The sequence below is a fragment of the Dasypus novemcinctus genome, chromosome 20 (assembly GCF_030445035.2).
Source record: "Dasypus novemcinctus isolate mDasNov1 chromosome 20, mDasNov1.1.hap2, whole genome shotgun sequence".
NCBI lineage: Eukaryota > Metazoa > Chordata > Mammalia > Cingulata > Dasypodidae > Dasypus > Dasypus novemcinctus.
Window position 1 is genome coordinate 34,951,569 of NC_080692.1, and position 25,859 is coordinate 34,977,427.

The 25,859-nt window shown below is 49.0% G+C and overlaps 1 protein-coding gene across 2 annotated transcripts; it reads left to right on the forward strand.

Moving 5' to 3' along the window:
* Positions 1-2,648: 2,648 nt before the first annotated feature.
* Positions 2,649-21,349, forward strand: EMP1 (epithelial membrane protein 1). Of its 2 annotated transcripts, none has more exons than XM_004460333.5 (5): positions 2,649-2,859; positions 16,003-16,115; positions 17,959-18,055; positions 18,152-18,292; positions 19,051-21,349. In XM_004460333.5, exons 2-5 carry the CDS (start codon positions 16,038-16,040, stop codon positions 19,215-19,217), a joined length of 483 nt encoding a protein of 160 aa, XP_004460390.1. In that variant the 5' UTR covers positions 2,649-2,859; positions 16,003-16,037; the 3' UTR covers positions 19,218-21,349. The 2 variants fall into 2 exon arrangements, with proteins under 2 accessions (XP_004460390.1, XP_058138805.1); XM_058282822.1 differs by lacking the exon at positions 2,649-2,859 and adding an exon at positions 3,560-3,620.
* Positions 21,350-25,859: the final 4,510 nt, after the last annotated feature.

Below are 25,859 nucleotides of genomic sequence, written 5' to 3' on the forward strand. Positions count from 1 at the left end.
AGAGCTCAAAGCATTTAACGTTTTCTCTTCAAACCCTGAACATCTCAGGGGTGCTCACGGCCGGGGGGTGGGGACACCGGGCCCATTTCAGGGCCCTGGCCCTGCCGACTCGCAGCTGGGCCCGCAGCTGCCCGCTCGCCCCTCTGCCGGGCAGTGAGAGAGGAGGCCGCAACCCTGTTTACCGAATCCCGTTTTCAGAGCTCTCTCCCTGTCAAGTCCAGTGTGGCAATTCAGAAAACACAAATGACTCGTCTCCTCGAGTACAAGAGAAGTTTCTGCTGTTTCGCTTATTAACTGGGGGGCGAGGGCTAGGGGGTGCCTCTCCTTCAGGATTCCCTGGCTCCAGGTTTCTCTTTAAAAGATCAGACCACATTCTCCCCAGTGTCCCAGGACTCTCCTTCTGAAGGCCCCTTACCTGTACCCGCTATGGGGACGGAGAGCCTTGCAGGCGAAAGGCAAGCCCAGGGGTGGGAGAGGGCCGGGGGAGGGGGGCAGCTTCCCGAGCCAGGTTGGGTTGGCAGTTCCACCCTGCAGCCCGCGGGGTCCCGGCTCTCCCCGCCTGTCCTCGTCCCCTCCCTGTGCGCTGCTGCTCAGAGGGCACTGTCACTCTTGGCCCACTGCTGGGAGGGGCCCCTCTCAAATAGGCATTTTTATCATCAAATGAGGGATGGTGGGGGGTGGAGGGGGCGGTGAGAAAAGACAGGAAGTGATGCACTCTTTTGCCACATTTCAGTTTTTAATGGAAAATCTAGACCCATCCTGCTGGGGCCAGACTTCAGTTCTCAGGGACTTTGCTGGATCAAATCATTGCATCGTCATCCACTCAAGAAAAGAAACTCTCCCTTTTCCATTTTAATATATATTTTTTTCCCCTCAAAACAAATGTAGGTTCATTGCAGAAGATTAGGGAAATATAGAAACAGATGCAGAAGAAACTAAAACGAACCCCTTGTTTTGCCACGAGGGCTCATACATTAACAGTCAACATCATTCTCTATTCACTTAGGGACTACCTGTCCCACCAGGACAGGGGTCATTCCTGGGCCCTGGTGCCAGCTGCATGTAGCTGTGAGTAGGCATTGGTTGGACAAATGAATAGATAACTAAATAAATATAATTTGAGTTAAAATAGGTTGTGCGATGCTACAGAGAACAATAGAAACAGAACTGGGTCTAGATTTGGCAGATGTAGCCCTAAGCTGCTACCACCAGTTTACTGTGTCTCCTTGGCTAAGTCATTTTACCTCCCCGGGCCTGAGTATCTTCTTCAGTAAAATAATCCTTATTGCCAGCATTTATTTATTTTATTTTTAAAATTTATTCCCCCCCGTTTTTCTGCTCTCTGGTGTCCATTCACTGTGTGTTCTTCCGTGTCCGCTTGCATTCTTGGTGGCACCAGGAAACTGTGTTTCTTTTTGTTGCGTCATCTTGCTGTGTCAGCTCGCCATGTGTGCGGTGCCACTCCTGGGCAGGCTGAGCTTTTTTCGTGTGGGGTGGCTCTCCTTGTGGGGTGCACTCCTTGGGCATGGGGCTCCCCTATGCGGGGGACACCCCTGCACGGCAGGGCACTCCTTGTGCATGGCAGCACTGCGTGTGGGCCAGCTCATCACATGGGTTAGGAGGCCCTGGGTTTGAACCCTGGACCTCCCATGTGGTAGGTGGACGCTCTACCAATTGAGGCACATCTGCTTCCCCGCCAGCATTTATTGTGTTAACTGTGAGCCAACCATCTTAGCTCTTGCCACAGCCCTAGGAGATAGGTACGCACTGTCCCAAATTTATGGGAGGAAAATGAGGCACAGAGAGGTCAAGTGATTGGCCCAAAGTCACACAGTGGGGACATGGAGTGTGGGACTTGAACCCAGGCCTTCCAGCTCCAGAGCGGGGACTGGGGGGTCTTCCCCTCTCTGGGGGCTGCCGGGGCTGTGGGAATCGATGGCCTCTAAGACCCTGGCGGCTCTAGAGCTGAGTGAGGGAGGAGGGGTGGAGGGAGGGTTGGGGTGCCCCGGCCACCAGCTGACTAAAAGGGACATTGTGAGCAAGGTCCAGGTGATTGTTACGTGGGGAGCAGAGAGCAAAGTCCTTAAGCGGGGGACTTCCTCCCCGCGTGGGTCGATTCCACACGGACCTTAGCAGAGCGTCGTTAGAGACCCGGAGTTGCTGGCGCCCTCAGCACCCCATCCTTGAGAGCCGAGGGCTCTGGGGTGCCCCCTTCTGCCGCCAAGGCCGCGCCCGGCCAGGCAGGGAGGTAAATAAAAACGAACTCTGACGGTTCCCGGCAGAGAGAGCAGCAGCCCGTGCCCGTGGGGCGGCAGGACGGGAACGACCGGCGGTAATGACCGTAATGACCGAGGGTCTCCCCGGCAGGGAGTCCCCGCCCCTGCCCGGCCGAACCTGTGGCCGGAGAACCCCGGACTTTGCCTCCCGGCTGCCCACGGCTCCTTTCTGCTGAAGAATGGGCTTTGGTAAACAGATTCGGTCGTGGGACTCCTCTTACTCGGCCCGAGCCGGGCCCCTCCTTTTTCCACTGTGGTCTCCCAGCCTGAGTCACCGGGAGCCTCCGGGCTGCGTGGCCTCGGTGGCTCCCGGCCGCCCTTGACCGCCTGCCAGCCCAGCAGGGCGTAGCTCACCGACCCGCTGTGCTTTTTTTTTTTTTTTCCAAAGCCAGACTGATTCATAGAAACTCCTTTAAAACAGGGAAAAGAAACCGCCCACCACACATCCCAACACACAGGGGGAGGAAACTTATAACCTCGGGAGGCAGGTCCCTCCCTCGCACAGCCACAGTACCTCTCCGGCCAGCGGGACAGGCAGCTGCCAGCTCTGTCACTCAGGGCCACGCTCGCCGGGATCGTCAAGGTAGGACAGCTGCAGACACCTGGGAGAAGGAAGCCAGCCAATGTCCCTTACTTTCCACGCTGCTGCTCCCCGTGACCTCATCTTTTTCTTTTCTCCTTTGCTACTTTTTTGGGAATCGAGTTCTTGAAACCTTTGGCTGAAAGGGGACACTGAAGGACCATTTTCTTCACAGGGTCCAGGAAAGGGTGTTTTGAGGAGGAACCAGGGGACAAATGGACAGGATTGGGCTGTCATCTTTGACGATGTGAAGGGAGCAGGGGGCTTGGGAACAAACCCGGTTCGGCTATTCTTGATGGAGGAAGCGCTACGTGCTTTGGAAGTGGCATAGTGGACTTGCCAGATGTTTTCCACCCCTCCGTGCTGGTTCCGATTGCTTCGGGGCTGGACTCTTTGCTTGTTGGTTGTTTGCGGGTCTTTTCTGGGTGATGGGGGAGAGTTGTCTAGTTTTCAGTTTTCTCTTAGAGTTGCTTTTACTACCCTATCGCTGTTCATTCACTTCTATTTAAATGCGTTAAAAAATTTTTTTAGATGAAATTTCTCCCCAGGATGGGAGGGGAATTGGTTTGTTTAGAGAAACTGTTAAAGGAGAAGAGGAGGAGGTGGAGGAGTGAGAGAGAGGCAACTTTATTTTTTTCAAATAAAAAAAGCAGGAGGGTTCACTTGGTAGACTCAGGAGTCTGTGGTGAGTTCCAAAGAACCTTCTCTTCCTGGCCAGATGTGGAGGCTGCGGAAGGGAGACTGGATTTGGAGCAGAGGGTGGGGTAGGAGAACTTCTTCTGTTTCTGTAAAATTGTTGAATGGCTTTGTGCTTCCACCCTAGCCACAGCTGCATTTCAGAAATGATAATAGAGTTATTTTAGGTGCATGTGGAATTTTTCTGCAGGGAAGGCAGTGATTGTTTTTGAATGTTTATCTTCTTTCTGTAGCCAAATACCTGGTTATACAAATGTAAAAACTTGGGCTAATCGTGAGGTGACCCTGGAGAGATGAAAAAAAGCAGGCTTTCTATCTGCTTTTGCTGGTTTAGATTAGCATTTTGAGTATCTACTCAGGTGTGGCCCATTGCAACACAGCTGCTGGTATATTCCCTCCCCACCCCCCAAACACACACAAACAAGACCAGGAGAATGACAAGATTGAGCTTGTCGGCTGAAGTTAGGGTTTTCTTTCAGAAATGCTGTACGTGGGGAGAGAAAATTTAAATGTAATCAGCCTGTGTTTGTTGAGCAGTGACGTCTCCTCATAAAACTGCACCTGGGGGAAATGGTTAAATAGGTGCAAGGGCAAGTTTTCCAGACGAGGGGAACTCCTATATGTGCTTAAAATGTGTATATCCAGATTACACAGATGTGTTGAGGGAAGTAATGGTTATGGTCTCCTGTGAAGATAAAACGCTTATCTTTTAGTTTGCAGGTTCAAGCTAATAAGCAATTTTTACGCTGCCAGCAAATAGGAAACACTGACGATTCTGGGGTGTAAATCATTATGAATTGCAGTATTTGTGGAACATTTTCCCTTATACTGTAGCTTTTTAAATGGGAATCTATGCTGCTTGCTATTTCCTGGAGTGGAAGGGCAATTTAAAAAATACTATTCTGTCTCCCCCCTTCTGTCCTCCCTCCAAATAGTGGGGTGGCGAGAGAGCCCCTCAGCTGCGGGCGTTTTTCTGGGTTTCAGCTGTTAGTCTCTGACAATACTGAATACTGTAATAGGAGGTGCCCCCTCCCCGCCAGAGGCAGATCCAGTTCCACCCAGACTCTGTGGAGCGGGCGGGGGTGGCTCGCTGTCGGGAGGGCCGAGGACATCCTGTCTGGCCTCTGGTCAGAGGACCCCCCAGAATTTGCCTTGTGTGGGGGGTGGGGGTGGGGAGAAGCCAGCCTCAACCGTCCTGGGAGTTGGCCAAAGGCCACCGGGCCCAGCCCAGAGCAGACCCCACCCCTCCAGCAGACCCTGGCTGCCACCCAGGAGGCCTGGGCAGGCGCCCATCTGCGCACGGCTGGAGGGATTCCGGCGGCCTTAGCCCTCCCACTTCCCTCCCAGCCGGGCCAGGCCCCTCCAGCCCGCGGCCTCGCCCCTGCTCCACAGAGACCACCCGGGGAGCAGGCTCCTCTTGGCCTGGACTGGGGGGATTCGGGGGTTTGCGTTCATGCTGGGCCGCTCGGGACCACGGAGAGACGGCTGAGTCTGGGAACTGGGAGGGGTCCTAGATGAGGCAGAACCATTCCTGTCAAAGCCGCAGGGCATATAACGTAGCTAAAAGGGGCCACAGATAAGGGCCCTGGAGTTTCTCGCTGCATCCTTCCTGTTGTTCATGGACTTGTAAATTTGGGAGGGATTTTCGAGAACGACTCAGCTCAATCTCCTACTATAAAGATGGTCATCTTACGTCTCTTTAAAACTCCCACAGGCGGGCTCTCAGTGCCTCAGCGCGTGTCTGGGCCCCTTCCCCTTTGCTGGGCAGCTCTGACCTTTGAGAGTTTTTAAAATCAAGCCTCTGGCTTCTCTGTGACTTCTCTGCCTGCCTCTGGTCTGTGGTCTTGGAGCGACCCAGAACATAGGTAGTCCATTTTCTGTTGCTGGTGCTCTACCCACGGCTCCTTCTCCTCTAAAAATTTAATCCCTACTTGATATTTAGTGAATAACACACAGCGGCTCTATCTTGTATCACCTTTGTGCTGCCTAAGGAAGCCTCGTAAGTATGCACGTGGGCAAGCACACCATATGATTTGGTTCTGAGGGTTTCATTTTCTGCATCCGTGAACGTGGTTCCTTTACCTCACCACAGGTGTAAGCACAGGTGCAGAGGCGCAGTGACAGGAGAGCCTCAGGTGTACGTGCTCAGAGAGCGTGAGGACACACCCATGGCTGCTGGCGAAGGGGCCGTGGATAAACCCATCCGATACCAGACACAAGGCGTCCACGAGGGCGTGTGGCGTGTCCCGTCATTTGTTCCCTAATTCACGTCCACACCAACCACTGTCACCCTCCGGCATGTCGTGGCAGGAACAGCTGCCAGTCGAGTGTGGCCTGGGTCGGGGGGGGGGCTGCCCAGCAATCCCGGTAGCATTCCCTAGGGAAAGCGGGAAAGCTCCTGGAATCTCTGACCATAAGCTGCCCTTTTCCGATGCCTTTCCCAGTTCTGCCCAGATGAGCCCCAGTTTCTGGGCTGTATCTGCTATTCGGTAAGCAAGGGAGCCCAAGGACAGTGCACATTATGCGTCCACTCGAATTTCCTGCACCCTCTCCCGGACACAAACACATCCCCAAACGACGCTTTGTGACACTCCGGGCCCTGGTGCCCTGACTGGACAACACCATTTCCCTCTGTTTCCCCGGGACGGTCACGGAAACTGGAAAACACAAGCGCCGGGGGGGCGGCTCTTCCTCCCTCGGTAGCACACTGCTTGGCCAGCATTTCCTTCCCTGCCGTTGGCCCGGCGTGGCTGGGGCAGCCCTTGAGTTTCCTGAGCCTGTCTTGTTAAAATAGAGAGGGCTTTTGCACAGGCTGAAACTTGTGACAAGAATCCTGGGGTGGAGGAGGACAGCGGGCCAGAAAGCTGCGTGGCCCTGCCGGGGTCTGGCCCTGCCGCCTGCCCGCTTCGCTCATTCGAGGGCATTAAATTGGATGTCTCCAGGACCCCTGCGCCTCTGAAATTCTCCTGTTGTCAGGTCCTACCGTTTTTATTTTGGGAAATCCTTTGGGCTCGTGGTGAGGGAGGGCAGGAAAGAGAAACAAGTCAATGTGCACTGGGAGAGGCACTTTCCAGAGGATTCCTGACTCTTGGGGACCCGGGCAGCCTCCTGTGCCCCATCCGCGCAGGGTGTCTGTGGGGCTGACAGTCGCACAGCTCTTGGAAGAGAAGGAAGTCGCCTGACGTGTTCGGCGTACAGGGTGCCGGCTGGGATGCGGAGGAGCAGCCCATCCGAGCCTGCTGAGACTGACGACAGCAAGGAATTCACCGGGAACCCCTCAGGCTCGGGGAGAAACCGAGCCGGGCCTGGGAAGGAAACTCCACCCTCTTCTCTGGGAAGGTGACCCTGCAGCACGAAGGTGTGGCTGTAAAGGTGTGGATGAGAGTGAAAGACACCTAGAGAGGAGGGAAGGCGAGGTGTGAGGAGAAAGGGGGCACAGGGTTCCCCGTGTGTTTCCAGGGGTCTGCCTGCTGGGGGAGCGGGAGGAGGCAAACGGAAAGGCCTAGAAGAGGAAAGAGCCGAGTGGAAAGAGAAAGGGGAGTAGCCTGGTGCTTCCACTCCTAACGCCGCGCCCTCTTTTTTGGGGATCACAGACTTGGTGTTTCGGGGCGGTCTTTAGGTTCCATGTCGCCGAAGAAGCTCCTCGGCTGCTCAGGCATCTTATTTTTGAGCATGGTGAATATGTCCTTGGTATCATTTGAGTTTCATCAAATGTTTGTGCCAAGAAGGCGGGAACTTGCCGACATCTGTCCTCTTTTCAGAGGGGTCAGACCAGAGCTGCAAGAGAAATGAGGTCCCTGGTACTTAAGACTCTTGTTTCCTCTGATCAGAGATCCCTGCTAGGAGCCTGTGAAAGGATGACCAGAGAGAGGTCAGCATCTCGGCTGTTGCTAACTTTTTCAAACGTACCATTCTGAAGCAGTGGCTTGTGGGCGGGCGGGTGTGTTCACCGCCGTGCAGGAGAAAGCTCCCGGAGCAGGCGCAGTGCCTCCCTGTGCGGGAAGAGCGCCTCGTGCTTGGGGGGGTGGGGGTGGGAAGAGCCGGGGCTGGGGTTTTGATGCCAGGAGCTGCCCCTTGGCTCAGGGCTGCAGGGCGGGCGGGATCGGGCGGGGTCTTTTGGGGACCCTCTCCACAATTGGTCACAAAGAAGCAGCAGCCTTTGTGCGAAAGACCCGTGTTTTTGCCGATGGCGCTGCTCTGAGACCCTCTGATGGCTTCGGGGCGGTGGGAAGAGCAGGGCGGAGAGTAGCTTCTGCTGAACTTGAGGACAAAGTTGGGAAGAGAAGGAAGACCACGGGGCTGGAGGCTGGGAGAGGTGGGCTTGCGCTCTGATTCCGCCTGCCCTCCGCGGACCGGCACCTCCTCCTCCGCCAAGCCTTGGATGAATGACCTCAACCCTGCACCCCTCTACGGAGCCGGCTCTGCTGGGAACGCAGCGAAGCCCCCGGGGGCGCGGCCCGCCCGCCTCCCTGCTGCCGTCGGCCGGTTGGAGCCTGCTGCCGCCACCTACCGTCAGACTCGCCCAAGTGCCTCCGGGGCTGGGCCGCACCCGGTTTTCCTCCCAGGCCGCAGTCATTATCTTGGCAAGCCCTCCCTGAAGACGTTCTGGCTGCCGGAACACTCCTCTCGGTCGGGAGCGGAAGCCTCCCTCCTGCCCCGGGGACGTGGCCTGATCGCTGGACCAGCTGCGGTCCTGGGCGCGCGGCCTGGGGCCCAGGGCTGGGCTGGGCTCTGCAGATGTTGCCCACATCCACCCCCTGAGCCCGGACACAGAAGAAGACAAGAGGAAGTAAGGGAGGGAGGCTGTTCTCTTTGGGAACATCAGCAAAAACAACATTCCTGCTACTTCTCAGCCTTCAGCGTACTTTTTGGTCCTCAGTTTCTGCCAGAGGAGCTTAAAGCCCCTTTGGCTAGCCCAAGTCTGTCATTGTACACAAAGGAATAAAAACAATACCAGCAACCAAGAAGTGCTTGCTTCTTGTCAGGCATGGGCCCTTGAGTCCTTACCTTATGAGGTCTATACGCCACACAGTTAAGAAGTGGTAGAGTTGGGATTTGAACCCAGAACCTGTGCTCTTAGACACTGCGCACTCCCGCCTCCCTAGGAGCCACTGATCAGAGTGATTACGCTGTCACCAAAGCCAGTGGTTGGTTAGTCAGAGGCAGAGTTTGAGGAGAACCTGATTCTCTAATATTAGAGTGCCCTTTCCTTAAAAAAAAAAACTTTGTTCTTCCTTAGTTCCTCAAACCTACCTATGTGGGAATCTGTTTTAATCTATGTTAGTGCCAGAAAAACTATAATAGCCCCGATTGATGATGGTCCACATTTAGGAGACGCGGCACCGTGTTCCCTGGGACCATGAAAAAAATACTTGTTTTCCTCGGAGCATGTCCCTTTTGCTGCTCGAGTGCCAGTGTTTTACCTGGTCTTAAAAACTGCCCTGCACTTAAAAACATGGGGGCCTAGAGGACAGGCACAAAGCGAGGTGCGACTTAAGCTCATTCCTTTCGCCCCAGGCAGCAGGGATCCAGAGGCAAGAGGAGACGTTCTTTCAGGATCCTTCCCCCCCCACGTTTCCCACAGACAAATCAGTTCCCAGCTTTACATGAAAACAACATTTAGAATGGAAAAGGACACTTGACTTAAACAACGGCCTCCAAGGTCTCACCCACTCAGCCAGCCTTTAATTCTAGCCTTTTCCTCCTCCAGACATATGCTCTAGGGCTCATCCCCAAAGGGACTGTTTCCTTGTCTGGGTGTGTGTAAAATGGACATCCATTCTGCCAACCAAAATGATCCTCAGTCGGAACTGAACAAACACTTCAAAACAAACACTCAGAAGAGAACACACCCGCCTCGGAGAGGACAGAAAGGGTTTCCCGCTGACCTCCACAGTCCCCTCAGGAAGAGGGGGCCCCTGCAGCGGTTGGCGGTGACACTGGGAGGAAGAGGGCATGGATGTGGGGGCTGACTCATGGGGCTCACTCATGGGGCTCGTGTGACAGGGCTGAGCCTTTCATCTTAGGCCTTGGAGGAAGCACCGTGTCTTAGTCAGATGGTGCACGAAAGCTGTTTTCTAAACTTGCAGTTATACACGGAAGAGACGGGAATTTCACTGCTGGCGAATTGTCAATCCGTGAGAAGATAAGAGGAGGTGTCCAGCAGTAATCTCAGGACTGTGTTATGGCATCATTGAGATTTTGGGACCTAAGGGGATGGGCTCTGACTAATTCCTTGGTGCGGATTTGTAGATAAGTTTTATGTTTGGAGTAGGAACTTTAAAGCCCCCTTTCAGAGATTCTATAAATTCAAAGAGGGAGGTAAAAAAGTTAAATCTATAGGCAAAACTGTGTTTAGAAATTTAAGACATTTTCCTGCATTCACTTATGTCCTCTTGAACAAAAGCAACACACACGTTATAGCCTTGTGTATCCATATATCCATACATACTCTTGTATATTCAAATGCCAAAGGGACTCAGGAAATACATGTTCACACAGATACTTATGGAAATATATAACACAGTGCTCAATATATAGTTAAAGTAATGTATGCTATTTTATTTTATTTTATTTTATTTATTTATTTTTTTTAAAGATTTATTTTTATTTATTTAATTCCCCTCCCCTCCCCCGGTTGTCTGTTTTCTGTGTCTTTTTGCTGCGTCTTGTTTCTTTGTCCGCTTCTGTTGTCGTCAGCGGCACGGGAAGTGTGGGCGGCGCCATTCCTCGGCAGTCTGCTCCCTCCTTCGCGCTGGGCGGCTCTCCTTATGGGTGCACTCCTTGCGCGTGGGGCTCCCCTACGCGGGGGACACCCCTGTGTAGCACAGCACTCCTTGCGTGCATCGGCACTGCGCATGGGCCAGCTCCACATGGGTCAAGGAGGCCCAGGGCTTGAACCGCGGACCTCCCATGTGGTAAACGGACGCCCTAACCACTGGGCCAAAGTCCGTTTCCCCAATGTATGCTATTTTAAAGAATGATAAAGGACTAAACATCATGTATGTTAGAAAAGAGACATTTTCCCTCTAGAATTTTGGTCACATTTATTATGAAGGTTCCAGTCACTTTGACATTGATGTTTTTTCCTCCATAGAGCATAAAATATTGCTTCTTTAATTCATTTATTTGTTCATTGAACAGATATTTATTTGCTAACAGTTAGACACAAGACCTAAAATCTTCAGGGGTGGGGGAGCCAGGCACATCCATAAATTCTGCTCCCCAGCAGCTGTCACAAGTGGTTGAATAAAGGGCTATGCAAGGGCATATCGGGCATAACAGGGAGAAAAGACTGCTACTGACTGGTGCATCTGGAAAGCCTTCTTAGAGGTAGGATTTGAGCTTGGTTGAAAAGACTTTGCTAGGTGGTTCCTGGGGGAGGGCGATATATGTGGAACTAAAGTCGGCTGGCAGGTGAGTGGTACAGGTCAAGAACTGAGGTGGGTAAAGGGTGTGGAGCTTGGGGAGAGGGAGGGAAAGAAAGGCTGGAAATGTACATGGAAGCCAAATTCCTAGGACTCCTTGGGCTGCATGAAGCATCTGGACTCTTCCTTGGCAACTGGGGAGTGTTTGGAGGTTTCTGAGCACAGGAGTGATATGAATGGATAACCCATGGGGGACGTAGGAAAGGGAAGGAGTTTAGAGAGAGATGCCATGGTCCAGGCTAGGACCTGAACTGCACAGAGGCAATGGGAGTGGAAAGGAAAGGATGCAAGATGAACTCTGCAGGTGGAACCCATGGCATGACTCTGAGTTTGGGGCCATAAAGCAGGGACAAAGAAGGGGAGATAGGAAATTATTGGGCTCTCCTCTCTGCAAGAGCCTGGCCATCTTAGGCTACCAGGGAAATGATGGAACTGTCTTCTGGCCAGCCAGACTGATGAGCTTCTCAGAACTAGCCAAGCTCTTGAGATCCTCTTGTGCCATCTGGTAGAGACTGTCTCTCCTCTGCCTTTCATCTCACCCACTCTCAAATGAATCATGGAAATTAGAGTTCCCCAAGAGTCCCCCAGTCCCCATCCCCCTGGTTCTGATTATATGATGCCCCCAGGCTTAGACTAGTTCTCCAGTGACTCAAGCCCGGGATTTCCACCACTTCCTTTGCTGGAGAGATGGGCTTTTGGCTGCTCCATTCTGTTGTACTACTCCCAATTATTGGGACATAGGCCCTTAAAGAGTCGCCCCCAATAATCCAGTGGCAGTTCCACAAACACACGGATTCCACAACAGGAAGAAGTTATTGGACCCCTAGTTTTAGCAAGGAGGCCATGCAGAGCTGTCTCAGGGCTATGTGCCTTTGATTTTTCTCAAAGGAAAAATGTAAGAGGGAGGCAATGAAGCAACAGAGACAACTGGAAAGGGTGGTTGCCACCACCATGACCTGCCCCCCGTTAGAAACCATTTAGAGCCACAATCATCAGCCACTGCAATCCTCAGGATCATTTCCAATCACTGCAATACATTTTCTATTAGCAGAGAACTTAATCCAAAACTAGAACGGTCAGTGGTTGGAGGCTTCTCTTAGAGACAGGAGCATGAAGAGATAGCTGCTGTAACATGGTCTGGGCAGTGTGGGAAGAAAGGAGAGACAGTGTTAAGAAACAGCAGATGAAAAGGGAACTGGCAGGCTGGGCCAAGAGGGCAGAAAGAACAGAAAAGGGATGATGGAGAACCTGGGTGTGACTCCAAGAATCCGAATCCCCATTTGTCCTAACAATCACTTACCTCTAGAGTCAAAATTCATGCCCCTGTACTTTCTCAGTCTCCCACGCAGCCTCACGGAGTCTAGACCATTCCTGGGATAAACATGTTGGGGAGGGGAAGCTAAAGGGGAGACCCTGATCCAGGAGCAATGGTGGGTGGGGAAATGTACTCCTAACCCCACATAGAATAGCGAGTGGGTGGTCCACCTTTCCAGAACACTCTGACTTGACTACCTCTGGGGGCCATGGCTGGTTGGGGGTCCTAAGCACCACAAATAACCTGTTGCTAAGAGAAACCAACTCACAAACCTTTGGACTGCCGGGTGCACAAAACGCTCCCGGTATCCCGAGTGCAAGGCTGTTATTCTCTACTTCCGGGTTTGAGCCGCCTGGCTGTGACTAAGGGTATACTTTCCACTGGGGAGTGCCTCACATAGCATTTCAGAGAGGCATAATGGAGAAGCCAATTATTATGTAGTGAAACTACTGCTAAGAAAGTACAGTTGGAGTAGCCAACTGTCCCAATGATACAAGAGGCTCAGAACTGGTCTCTTTCCAGTGCCTTTGGATGAAGCAAGAACTGCCAGAGCAGGGACTGGACCCCTCTCCCCAAGCTACACTAAATAATGGGTGGGTGGAAGTCTCAAGAGTATGGACTCTGCTGTCCTTTCTCTACTCTGCTGTTTCGATAGATCCCCCAGACATCCATTCATTAGGTACCACTAGATGGTTGTCCAAAAAGACCTTAGATTGCCCCCGGCAGACCGACAGTTTTCGCTACAGGGGATTTGCTCTATAGTGACTGAGCAACTAGGGATGACCCAGCCCAGAAATTAAAGGAAAAAAAAGTTCATTATGTTTTAAAATGCCTTCAGGGCGGGCCATTGAAAAAAAACGGAAGCCCTTTTAAGCCGACAATGAATGATACTAATAAAATCTCACAAATTTGGGGCGCTGTGAAGGTGGAGAAGTTTCATGTTTTATGCTGTACCTCCAGTCAGTTAGCCGAGATATCTGGCTGGATACAGCAACCACAGGCTGGAACAGTCATTTGTCCTGGGGGCACACGCATCGGTACAAGTCAAACGCTTGCTAACCTAAGATATTTTGCCTTCCTCCATGGTAAAAAGACACAGCAGGATCACAGAAATCAAAGACGAGAGTTGCTTCTTTGTCGATTCCCCCACCCACTCCTCCAGCCTGTGTCCCTGGAGGGGATGGCAGCTCAGGTGGGGCTGGCTTAGATCAGACTTGAGCTCCAGGAACTCAGGTGCCGGGGGTGGGGTGGATGGGCTGCGGTGGAGGTGCTGGCGGGAAGGCTCACTCTGGCTTGTATGCAGTCCTTGGGGACAGAAAGTGCTGCTGAATTCCCGACAGCCTGGAGAATCCCACAATGCTTTCTGGGGCCTCACTGAAGAGGCATCGCTGGATGTGTTCTACTCCATTCCTGGTGCCTCAACCACTTGCCCCTATTAGGAGGAAGATATTTGTAATTATAAGTAAAAGGAATTTAAAAAGACATTTGAAAAGCCCAAGGAGGACTAAGCAGAATACACAACGTTTGACATTCAGGGGCGAGGGGATGCAGATGCAGTGACGGTGTGAACTTGGAGGTGCTGCGGGGCGGTGGGACACAGCTGGGAAGAGTGAGCCTTCTCCTCTCCTCTCCTCTCCTGAGATTCAGTTCTTAGTGGTCTCCCCACCCAAGGCGCAAGCCTTCAGCATCATGACAATTTCTGAGAACCAAAATGATTTTGTACCTATTGTCTTGTGAACTAGATAGCAGATGCTTTATATTTGCATTTAACATGGGAAAGCCGGAAGATGGACAGGGTTGGGCTGCCAACAGCTACCCAGCTTCACAAAATAACAGCAGTAATGATAACCACAGCCAAAGCAACCCTTATCAGTGTCCGCCATGTGCCACTCGTGTGCGGTGATTTACCTGTGTGACCTGATTTCATCCTCACACTTCCCTGTACACCTGGCATTGCAGCCTCCACTCTCCATGGGAAGAAGCAGAGCCTGTGAGGTCAGGTAACTTCATATGACTCCCAGTCACTGTGCTTTAAAATGAAGCAGAAAACTGTAGAGCTGTGCGAGAAGTCGAGGGAAGCAAAACTGAATTGGCATGTGCGGAGAGATTATCAATAGCAGGCATGAAAGTTCCAAACTCTCTCCTGAGGCAGGAGGATAAACTTCAGCACATTCACAGAGAAATTGGACAAATTCCTTTAAAAAAAAAAAAAAAGCCTGAGTTGGAGGGAAGCGCGGGGCTGGGGCAGGAGGGCAGGGCTTGCTGGAGGCGGGCAGGGTGGGCACTGGAAGCCAGTCCCTGCTGCTCAGTGTCCAGAGCTGGGCACCGTGGTGCGCCCTGGGTCAGTCTGTCTATCCAGCTCCTGGTGAGGATAAAAGGCACCTGCGGTGTTGCAATGCTATCAGTGCTCTCTCCTAAATGCCTGGCGCGGCTGGAAAGTGCCTTAAGCGCAGTCAAAGCTTCAATTAACTGAGGTGGAGTGAGAGAGAGGGGCGGGGCAATTGCAGGATATGCACAGCCATCTCCTGCCTAGGTGCGGACATGCATCACCCACCCTGCCTGGGTGTGGACAGCCTCTAGCCCCTTCCTCTGATCCCCTTGGAGTCTGTGCTGCCCTCTAGTGGCTTAGGCGGGACAAAGCACTCCTGCCGCCATACAAAGGCGAGCAGAGGCCCCCACGTGAACCCCTTTCGCTACCTTTATCAAGGCAGCAGTCTTCCTTGTTTCCTGGGTGTGACGATAACCCCTTGGCCCCTTTCATCTCCTCAGCGAGAGTATGGCTTAACGCTTTCGTTTATCCGTGCACGTTCTTAACCTGTGCTAGTTCCCGGTGATTTATGAACTTGCCCGCCTTCTGTATTGAGTCCTGAAGGACTGGAATTTGTGCAAATGACATGCACAAGGTGAAGGCTTATTTGGTGCTATCTCAGGCAGCACACATCTAAAGCCCCCAGAATTGTCATATCAAGCCATAGCAAATAAAAAACCATGTCCCAGCCCTATAGCAAAGACCTGACTTCGAGGCAAGCAATGCAAGACGGAAATGTTCCATCAGTCGGTGATCGGACCATTAAACAGTAATTATGTTGTTGGAATTATTGAACACCAAACAGCATTATAATAATAGAAGTTGTGGCGCTCACCTTTTGGGTCTCTCTCAGGATCAAATTAGTAGCCTGTTCAGTGTGTGGATGTTGAGTAATAGCTGTTATTCTGCCAAAGGCATTCGCCTCTTTTAAAATTGCTGGGGTGAACGGTTTGATGGTGGCATGGATACTTCCCTAATGGAAAATGGAAATTTATATGGCATTGTGGCACAGAAAGACTTGGAAATTACAGCTGCGACAAGGCTTTTAAAATTCAGAGCCCTACTTTTGGCCTGCAGAACACAAACAAAATAAAATATTTAAAGGCTGCCATAAAGTGTTCTTCTTTTGCTAGAGGTTGTGCTGGAGTAGTGAGTGTATAAATACCTGAGAAGAAACAGAGTTATTTTTACCTTTATGTATGCATAAATAGATGAGTAGGCATTTAGGTCTCTGGGGAACTAGATTAACAAGGTGTTTTCAGGAATTTATGATGGACCTGTGATGGTTTTTAATGTTATTTCTCCTGATTTTAGCAGGCAGCCTCTGCATGCATGAAAGTGGAATTGTATTATTGAATCTGACAGTAACCTCTTCTCTCCCTTTTGTTTCTCCTTTTCAGAACTCTCTTCGCTCGTGAGTTATCCAAAAGCCAAGATGCTGGTATTACTGGCTGGTATCTTTGTGGTCCACATCGCCACTTGTATTATGCTATTTGTTTCCACCATTGCCAACGTGAGTAACATCCTTTTGTTCATTCATTCACTCGATAATTATTTGCATATTTACCTAGAGCACTACAAAAGAAATTTAAATCACAGCCCCTGTTATAGCTTAGTTGTGGGAAAAAACATAGTTAAATAAAAAGCAGTTAAATAAGAAGATAAAAAGCAAGTGTCCGCAAGGGTGGACCCCCGGGATGGGGCATCAGCGCTTGGAGGGTGAAGGAGGCCTCTTCAGCCTCAGTGGGCGCCGCCTTGGAGGAGGTGGGGCTTGTGAAGTTGGGAGGACTGGAGATGGGTGAGATTTTTATTGGCAAAAGAGGGATGGAGGAAGGAGCATGGGGGTGCATTCCAGGCAGGAGTGTGAGCAAAGCTTGGCTTTGGGGATAATGGGGACGCCCAGGCGAGTAGGGCAGAACTGCCCTTCCTTCTCTGGGACGTTGATTAGAAGGAGAGATTGGAAGGAAATGGTGTATAGCTTTGACTGCCAGGCTGACGGATTCAGTTGCAAGCAGGGAATGACCACGTGAAAGTGAAATTTTGCAAGATTATCCTGGTTCTACCATGGTAACCCACTCACGCAAAACCACAGAAAAATATATGGAGGCAGCACCTGTCCTTTCTCTCTGAACCTTGGGCTCCTCAGACCTCTAGTGGTAATTTGAAGCATCCAATTTGTTTTGATTGTACACACAAAAAACAAGATGTCCTTGGACATAAAGACCAAGGCCACTCATCTCTAGACAGATAAACTAAGGCTCCAGAATCTGTTGAGGTCCCTGCTTAACAGTTAAGGTTCAGACAGAAGAGCTTTGCAAACATTGGTGGGTGCGCTTATAAGCAAGGCTAATTTAAGCCTAACTGGGGTAAGGCAAGAACCAGCGCCCTCCTCTCAGCCCTGCCCACCCTGCCTCCTTCAGATTGTAATTTAGCATTTTGTATCCCAATCCCTCTGCCCCTCGGGATAACAAGCCTGATAAATGACTTCAAACCATATTAATGGACGTTAGGTGTGCAGTGTTTGTGAATTCTCAGCCCCTGATGTGGGCCTCAGCCCGCAGCTGTTTGACTGGTAGCAGGAGATCCGTACCCTTGCCTTGCCTTTCCAGCAATGTGCACTGGACAGCTGGTGCATGCAGACAGTGACTTTGCATTCGTTTTCCATTCCAGAAGGATCATTGTTTTTCTTGGGGCAGGAAGGAAGGGAGGCTGGCACCCTGGTGGGCCTGTGGGAATATGTTTTGGTCACTCTTCTGTTTTCAGCCACCCCCACCGTAAAGCTCTTGCCTTAAAATTGCAGTATGAAATTACTCGTGCCCTCTGCATGTTGTGACAGGCAGTGTTTGATCCTTCTGTTCGGATGACAGTGCCTTATTGACCACCTAGTTCATTGCTATTTCTAAGTTGTTTCCAGGTGAACATTTTCCCTTACCTTTTTTTTTTCCTTAGCCAGGCCCTTACCGGAAACAATCTTGATAGAGTATATGAATTATGAGAACTTAAAACGAGTATCCTCACCCAGGTTTCTATTTCTTGGATCTTAGCATTTTAAACCAATGTGGTTGGCTTTATTTTTTTCTTTTCTTTTGAAGCAATGAAGAGGCTGAAGCCCAGAGAGACGAGGGTCACACATGGCTCTCGCTCATGTCTTGGGACTTTTGTGACTCCAGGTTTAGTGGCGCCTTCTTGCAAGTGTTAGGCTGCTTGGAAATCTATGGCTAAATATGCCGTTTAGCTTAAGATCTGGTCCTGGCACTAGTTGATTTTTTTTTTTTTTTTTCCATTTATTTTCTTTATAAAGCTGAGGGGTCGGTTTTTAAAGAACTTTTTGTTTCTTTTGTTTTCTTCTGGTTCAGGTCTGGGTGGTTTCGAATTCGGGAAGTATATCAGTAGGTCTCTGGAAAAACTGTACCGGTGGGAACTGCGATGGAAGCCTATCCTACGGGCACGAAGGTACGTGTGAAGTTGTCACGGTCGGGCCGGCGGGGCCACGGCCACCCTCGCGGGCCTGCCGGCCTAACGCTCTCGCTCTCCCCGCTGTGCCCACAGATGCCCTCAAGGCGGTGCAGGCCTTCATGATCCTCTCCATCATCTTCTCCGTCATCTCCCTCGCCGTCTTCGTGTTCCAGCTCTTCACCATGGAGAAGGGAAACCGCTTCTTCCTTTCGGGCGCCACCATGCTGGTGTGCTGTGAGTACTTCCGGGGCACCTACTTCCGGGGCACCTACGTCCGGGGCACCTCCCACTTGCCCAGGAAAGCCTTCACAGGCCCGCCCCAGGGCTGCAGGCCTCGCCGTCAGATAGCCCCGTGGCCCAGCGGAACGGCCTCCTGGGACTTTCTCCTCCGGTTATTTGCTTTCTTTTTGAGACCCTCTGTTGGCAGCTTGGATTAAGAACCCTCAGCTGCTTCCTGGTTTAAAATTAGTTCATGGGCGCTGCTGCCAAGGGCCAGGGCGCAGCCTGTCGGGAAGCGTTACCTGCACGGCACCTGGGGAGGGGAATAAAGGGGAGTTCTCTGAGAGCTGAAAACACAGTGCGCACAATTCTTGCAGCACCCACTCTGCTGTCACTCTTCCCTAGTACACCCAGTTTGGCTCCCCGTTCCCGAGCAGCCTGCCTGGACGCTGGAGTCCAGATGGGAAGGGGAGTGGTGGACGTGGCGTGCCGTGTTACATTTTACACTCGCAGCCACACAGACCAGTGCAGGGGTGAGGGCCCCAGCCTCCCCTAATTTATCAACACAACTGATCAGGCCCGGCCCAGGGCACATCACCGGAACTCCTGGTAGGGCCAAAAGCCAGATTTGGTTTTTCCATTGCCAGTGAGGGAAATAGCATCTTTTAAACATGGTAAAAGCTTCTCCTTGGGAGGCACCTTCCCTGCACCTCCAAACACAAGCTACTTTTGAGCTTCTGGTTTTAATGCAGACTTTCTCTGGCTCCCTCCAGGGCTGTGCATTTTGGTTGGAGTGTCCATCTACACGCATCACTACGCGGCCGGTCGGGGACTCTTTTACTGGGGGAGTCACCACGGCTATTCCTTCATCCTGGCCTGGATCTGCTTCTGCTTCAGTTTCATCATTGGCATTCTCTATCTGGTCCTGAGGAAGAAATAAGGCTGAACAAGTTGATGGGGACCGGGGGTGGGTGGGGGGCTGGGTGGGGAGGAGGAAGCAGTTGAATCTGGGAGGGAAGAGGAAGTTGCTGGGTCAGAAAAACCAAAGGAGGGGTGTGGGGTGGGGTGGGAAAGGGGGACGAAGGCTGGGAGAGGTCCAAACCCAAAGCTTACTGAGGAGAATTCCCACTATGAAGACCCTGCCTGTGGGAGCAAATAGTTGGTTACTGCTCTGATACTCCCTCGAGGCGAAGCAGGCCACAGAGCTTCCCTCTGGCCACCAGACTTGGCCTCATCTGTTCTCACTTACACACAGCCTGGGCCCCATCAGCTGCCACACCACTGGCTACAGCTGAGGTGGACTCAGGATGGTGTACCAAGGTCCTTAGACCTACGCGTTAAAATAGCGGTACAAGCTCCGACAAGATCAGAGATTGTTTCTGTGCTGAGTAAGCTAAGTCTGGAAGCCATCCCACCCTTCTGACCCAAATAAAATGTCACATGCTAGTCTGAAGTACCCACAGGAGGACTTTGGCCAGGGAGCCATTGTCCCTCTTTAGAACAGATACTTAGCTCCGTGGAATTTGCAACAAAATGGGGGTCGGGGGTCTGGGGGAAGAGAGAGTTAGAAGGCCAAGTTGGTGGGTTAGCTAAACCAAGAAAGAGAACTTCTCATCATCGGAGGCCTGGGGGTGGTCAGGGCCCAGAGGAGACCTCACCCAGCTATCACTCAAGGAGGCCTCCCTTTTGCCCTGTACCAGGCCTCTTTTTTAAAGCCAGGGAAGCTCTTTTGGAGTTTCTGTAAAGCCATTAATGACCAATGCAGTGGTGAAAGCACCACAAAGGCCTTGAGATTGAGGGACAGTCTTGCAACAGTGCTACATTATGGTCATGTTTCTAACACTCCTCTCCCAATGTAGTCAATGTTTCTTTTAAATAAAATGGGGGAGAAATGGATGGCTCCATATAATACAATCTTATTACTCTCCCTCTAAATTCATAAACTTTTTGAGGAAGTTTTGTCTAATTATCTATTTTGGGGATCAAGGCTCCAGAGCTCAGTGGTAGCTCTAGCTCACTGGTTAGAGCTGTCCACTCTCAGGAGCCCTGCCTATATCCCTTCATAGGTGAAGGCATGGCAATTCTGGAAACGAATTAAAACATACACAAATCAAAACTAAGCAACATGTCCTTGGGTAGAAGGTGCTATATAATAGTTAAGTATTAAGGATACTAAATTTCAGTCATGGTAAGAACAGAGTGCCTGTGCTCCCAGGAAAATAAGAAAATTCCCATGAAGTAAATACAAATGTAGGTGATAGACACATATTTTCTTAAAAAAACAAACCCCTAGACTCTTGTGGTACCCAGTCAAATGGTAAGTGAGCTTCTGTGCTGCCACACGAGCATTTCTATATAGGACTTAGAAGTAGCATACTATTCCTGGTTAAGCAGGCATCGCTGTTCCCTGGAGCAGCTATTTTAAGCCATCTCAGATTCTACCTAAGGGCTTTTTTGGGGGTGGGTGGGCAGGTGATATTTCTTTCATTACCCTGAGAAGATGGTCTACCCCAGGGAGAATCTGAGATATCTTGCCTAAGTTCCTTCTCCCAGTTCTCTTATCATCCCTATATACTTTTCCTTCTTGGGGAATTGTTATGCCATGATTGCTGGTATTTATGTAAAAGGACTATTACTAAGTATATTTCTTGATGTTCATTCTGGTTAAGTGAATGCTGAGTGCAGGCCCACAAGTAACCTGAGCTTGGGGTAGAGAGATTAGCCAGCAAAAACTGTGGGGTGATGAAATTTTAAACTATGATTTAATTATCATACAATTATAAAAGGCTGTCTTAGTGTGCAGAGGCATACTTACATATCAGATATATCAAAAAAGATACTCGCATTATGTTAAAAAGTCAAATGATGCCTGGAGTGAATCATGTATTCCCTTGTCTTTTACTTTTTTCTGTGACATTTACGTCTCATGTAATTGCATTACTTTGGAGGGTTGTTCTAGTACTGTATTTGGCTTCTTCTTTAATGGGTTGATATTTCATATACCATAATTGTAAATATTTTGATACAAATGTTTATAACTCTAGGGAAATAAAAAGATTCTGATTCCCTTCACTGTGTGAATGTTTTCTTTCTAAAAAAAAAATGTGGGGAACAATGGAAAAATGTGACCTTTATTTCCAGTTAATTTGCCAGTCAATTTTATTTGGACAAGTTGGCATTTATTTGAGATTTAAGCTACTTTCTGGTAATATATTATGCATTTCTGCAGTAACTCTTTCAGGCAACTGAATGTTATCAAGTATAGTTTTATCTTCTTTTTATTAAGCCTTAGGCAAAAATTGGAACTTGATAAGCAGATACATTAGGGAGGGGTCATTTTCTTGAAAACCAGAATGGCTTATGTCATTAAGAAATGAGACATAAGTAAAGTTTCCTTGAGTTAGCTAGCTCTAGTGAATTCAAAACCAAAGTAATTCATAGAAGTATGCATCACACATGCTTTAGGGCCCAGTCATTGGATAAACTTGGGCATACTTGCATGAGATCACAGATGAAAGTGCTATTGTTTTTGTGAGCAGTAAGGACCGGTAGCAACAATGGAAGAGGCAGGTAGATAACTGTGCATACAAGGGTAGGGCAATGTCAATGTGGCAGAAATGGTTTTAATGTTGAATAATCTTCCCCATCCCTTCTGGTCTTGGATGAAATAACTACACAGAGTAATACACCAAAAATACACAATGGAAGCTGGAAATAAAGCTTCAACATATTTTGCATTCAATTAATTGACAAAATTGTATTGATCATTAATGTTCTCTCAGAGACCTGTATGATTTCTAAGTTTGCTTCTAGGATACTGTATTAGTCAGTCAAAGGGGTGCTGATGCGAAATACCAGAAATTGGTTGGTTTTTCTTTTTTCTTTTTTTTTAAGATTTATTTCTCCCCCCAGTTGTCTGCTCTCTCTGCCCATTTGCTGTGTGTTCTGTGTCCTCTTCTATCCTATCCAGTGGCACTGGGAATCTGTTACTTTTTGTTGTGTCATCTTGTATCAGCTCTCCATGTGTGCAGCCCCATTCCTGGGCAGGCTACACTTTCTTTCACGCTAGGCGGCTCTCCTTACAGGGCGCACTCCTTACACGTGGGGCTCCCCTACGCGGGGGACACCCCTGCATGCCACGGAAATCCTTGTACGCATCAGCACTGCACATGGGCCAGCTCCACATGGGTTAAGGAGGCCCGGGATTTGAACCATGGACCTCCCATGTGGTAGGTGGATGCCCTATCCATTGGGCCAAGTCCACTTCCCAGTTGGTTTTTATAAAGGGTATTCATTTGGGGTAGGAGCTTACAGATATCAGGCCATAAAGCATAAGTTACTTCCCTCACCAAAGTTTATTTGGAGCAAGATGGCTGACGATATCTGTGAGGGTTCAGGCTTCCTGGGTTTCTATATTCCTGGGACTTGCTTTTCACTGGGTTCAAGTTTCCTTCCTTCCTGGTGCTGGCTTCTCTTTTCTCTGGGTGCTAACTTCCTAGGTCTTTAGCATCAAACTCTAACATCAGAAATTCCCGCATCAAAAGCTCCAACTCTGTCCTTTGCCATACCTTTTATCTGTGAGTCTCTACCCACCAAGGGGTGGGGACTGGGTGGGGACTGGGTGGGGACTCCATGTCCTAAGAATAACTCAGTCATACCCAGGTACAGATCAGATTGCAAACAATATCCAATATTTCTTTCTGGAATTCACCAATTATATCAAACTGTATATCAAATTATAGGTACTACCGGAAGAAATCTATTTCCCTCCCTTATTCCACCCAAGACAGCTACTTGGGGATTCTTTCCTTCATAGTACCTGCCCAGACATGGATCAGACCTCCAGAGCATCTGTCCTTCCCTTCCCCAGAGGAATCTTTAGCCAGAATCTCCAACAAAGTCCCGATCCTATCTGAAGGGTCCTCTCCTGCTAATATGGCACCTTCCTTCTCAAAGACCTGGATGTTAAATTGGGGATGGGGCATTCTTATTAAGAACAAGGCAATGGCTCACTAAACATTATCAGAAATGACTTGAAAGAAGCTTAAACAGCAGAAAATTTTAGATTAACAGATGATACTCAGCCCTTCACAATATATATTTACTATTTACATTATAAATCATATAAAATATTTGTTGAATAAATGTCTTAGGTGTACTCTAATTGAATTCAAGTGGTTACCAAAATTCTTTTAGGCTAAATCGGTCCAAATTATGACTATAGGGCACATGAACTACAGTTTTCAATTATTACATAAAAATGAGATGTGTGGGCAAATGATAACTTATTCATCAAGGGGATAAACTTGAGGTACCAATGGTTAAAACACAGTTATATCACTCTGCCCTGGGCTCAGCCATTACAGTGTCTGTGGGAACCCACTGACTTTCATGTACAGAAAAAATGTTTGGAAAGGCCTTGAAAGAAGGCCTACCGATACTAAGAGGACATTGTGTAGGACTCCATAATTGAACAAAGGAGAAGCGCTCCCCTAGGTTTACTAAGAAATAGCTAGAATATGCCAAAATACAGATAAAATGCACCAGCAGCAATATTTAAATGCATTTAAAGGGGGGCTGTATTTGTGGGAACAGAGGGAAATGGGATAGGGTGGTGGTAGGATGAAAAGAGAAAAACTTTTTGAAATCTTGGGTGGATTCTGAGGAGGAGTGGTTAATTTTAAAGCTATACTCACAGCCCAGAGGAGAACACAGTGCCCAGAGCGTGCAGTGGTCGGGGAAGGATGCACACTGACTATGTGACGCCCAAAGAAAGGCATGTTTTGAAATCCCACTTGGTCTTATTTCTGTTAAGAGAAGCCTGTGGGCCTACTCATGGGGCGGGGTGACAACTCAAGCATGTATTGAGAAACTGCCGTATGCTAGGTGTTGTATGTAGATGCTGGGAAAATAAAAGATGAATCAGACAAGTTTCCTTTCTTCATCATTCATCAAGCTTCCAGTCTAGTTTGGGGAGGAATCTCATATCTAGATAGAATAGAGATTAGAAGCATAGTGTACTGGGGCAGGATAGAAAGATTCCCAGGTCTTTAACTCTTCCTCAGTGCCCTTATCCCACCCTATAAGTTGGCAAGTCCTATGGTTTTTACCTCTGCCTCATCACCTGCCACAATTTCCTTGTTCCAAATGCCACTCCTTTGGCCCCCTTTGCCTTCCATCTGGATAATTGCAGGAGAAGGCCTCCTTGCCTTCATCTACAGTCTCTCCAATTGGTCCTTTGTACTGGTGTCAGGATGAATGTTGATGGATACACTTCTCATTGCCAAGGAGACAACCTAGGGCTGGGGCTGGGTGGGGGGTGTGGTAGACTTCCAGCACAGGATGACAGTTTGCACATTCTTAGGGTAAGTCATACTCAATCTTCTGGCTAACTGATGATCTATTACAGCCTACAGAGTGAGCCCCAAATCATGAATGACTCTTTAGGTATGACAAATAAAGGGCTTTTATATGAAGAGATAAATTGAATAAGGGATGGCATGGAGGGGAGGAAGAATGGACTACTGAACTCTTCCCAATTTAGGAATTGGTTTGTTCAAAAAGTTATTTTCCTAAGTCAGTTGTGTGGAACTCAGATTATATATAGATATAATTTTCAAAGAAACAATTCAGTACTATTTTGTTTATGATATGGGTTGAAAGTCTTTTGTAATCTAGCCTGGAATCTTAATAATCATTAAACTTATTTTTAATGGGAAATGAGTTAAATTCTGGAACCTGGCACCCTCTGTTACCCCTTCAAACCCTTCAGAGTAAGAGGCATGTATCTAGTGTAGGGTGGGATGGGTAGTGAATATGGGTCCATATTCAGAAGACATGGTTGCCCTTGGACAAGGAAATAGCTTTTCCCTGGTCTTGTTCAGAATGTGCCACTGAATGTGGGAGAACACAGTGTTCAGCTTGATTCTGACTACACACACACACACACAATGATATAAATATATTGTTTTGTAATTTGGGTGTTCTTAGATGGAACTGCGTGTTCTACACCCTTGATCCCATGATTCAAAATCAATCTCTATTCTCCCTTTTGAATTAGCATATCATGGCTTAAATCCAGTTTACCTAGGCCCTTTAGAATGATTCCAATTCTTTCATATAGTAATTTATGGGCTTTTGGACATTATGAAATCTTATATTTTTAGTTTGGTTTCACAACTTTTCCCTCTAACAAAATGCTGAGGCAGATCACGTATGTATTAGTCATCTTAAAGATGAATCAGACTTAAACAGGTTTTGAATATTTGGGTTCACTTTTACAATAGCTCTTTTTTTTTAAATACATTTTTTACTTATTTTTAAAAGAGACTTAGATTACATAAAATGTTACAAAAAATATGAGGGATTCCCATATGCCCCACTCCCCACACCTCCCACTTTTCCCCACATTAACAACTTCTTTCATTAGTGTGGTACTTTCATTGCAATTGATGAACACATTTTGGAGCATTACCACTTAGCATGGATTATAGTTTGCATTGTAGTTTACACTCACTCCCACTCAATTCTGTAGGTTATGGCAGGATATATAATGGCCTGTATGGCAGGATATATAATGGCC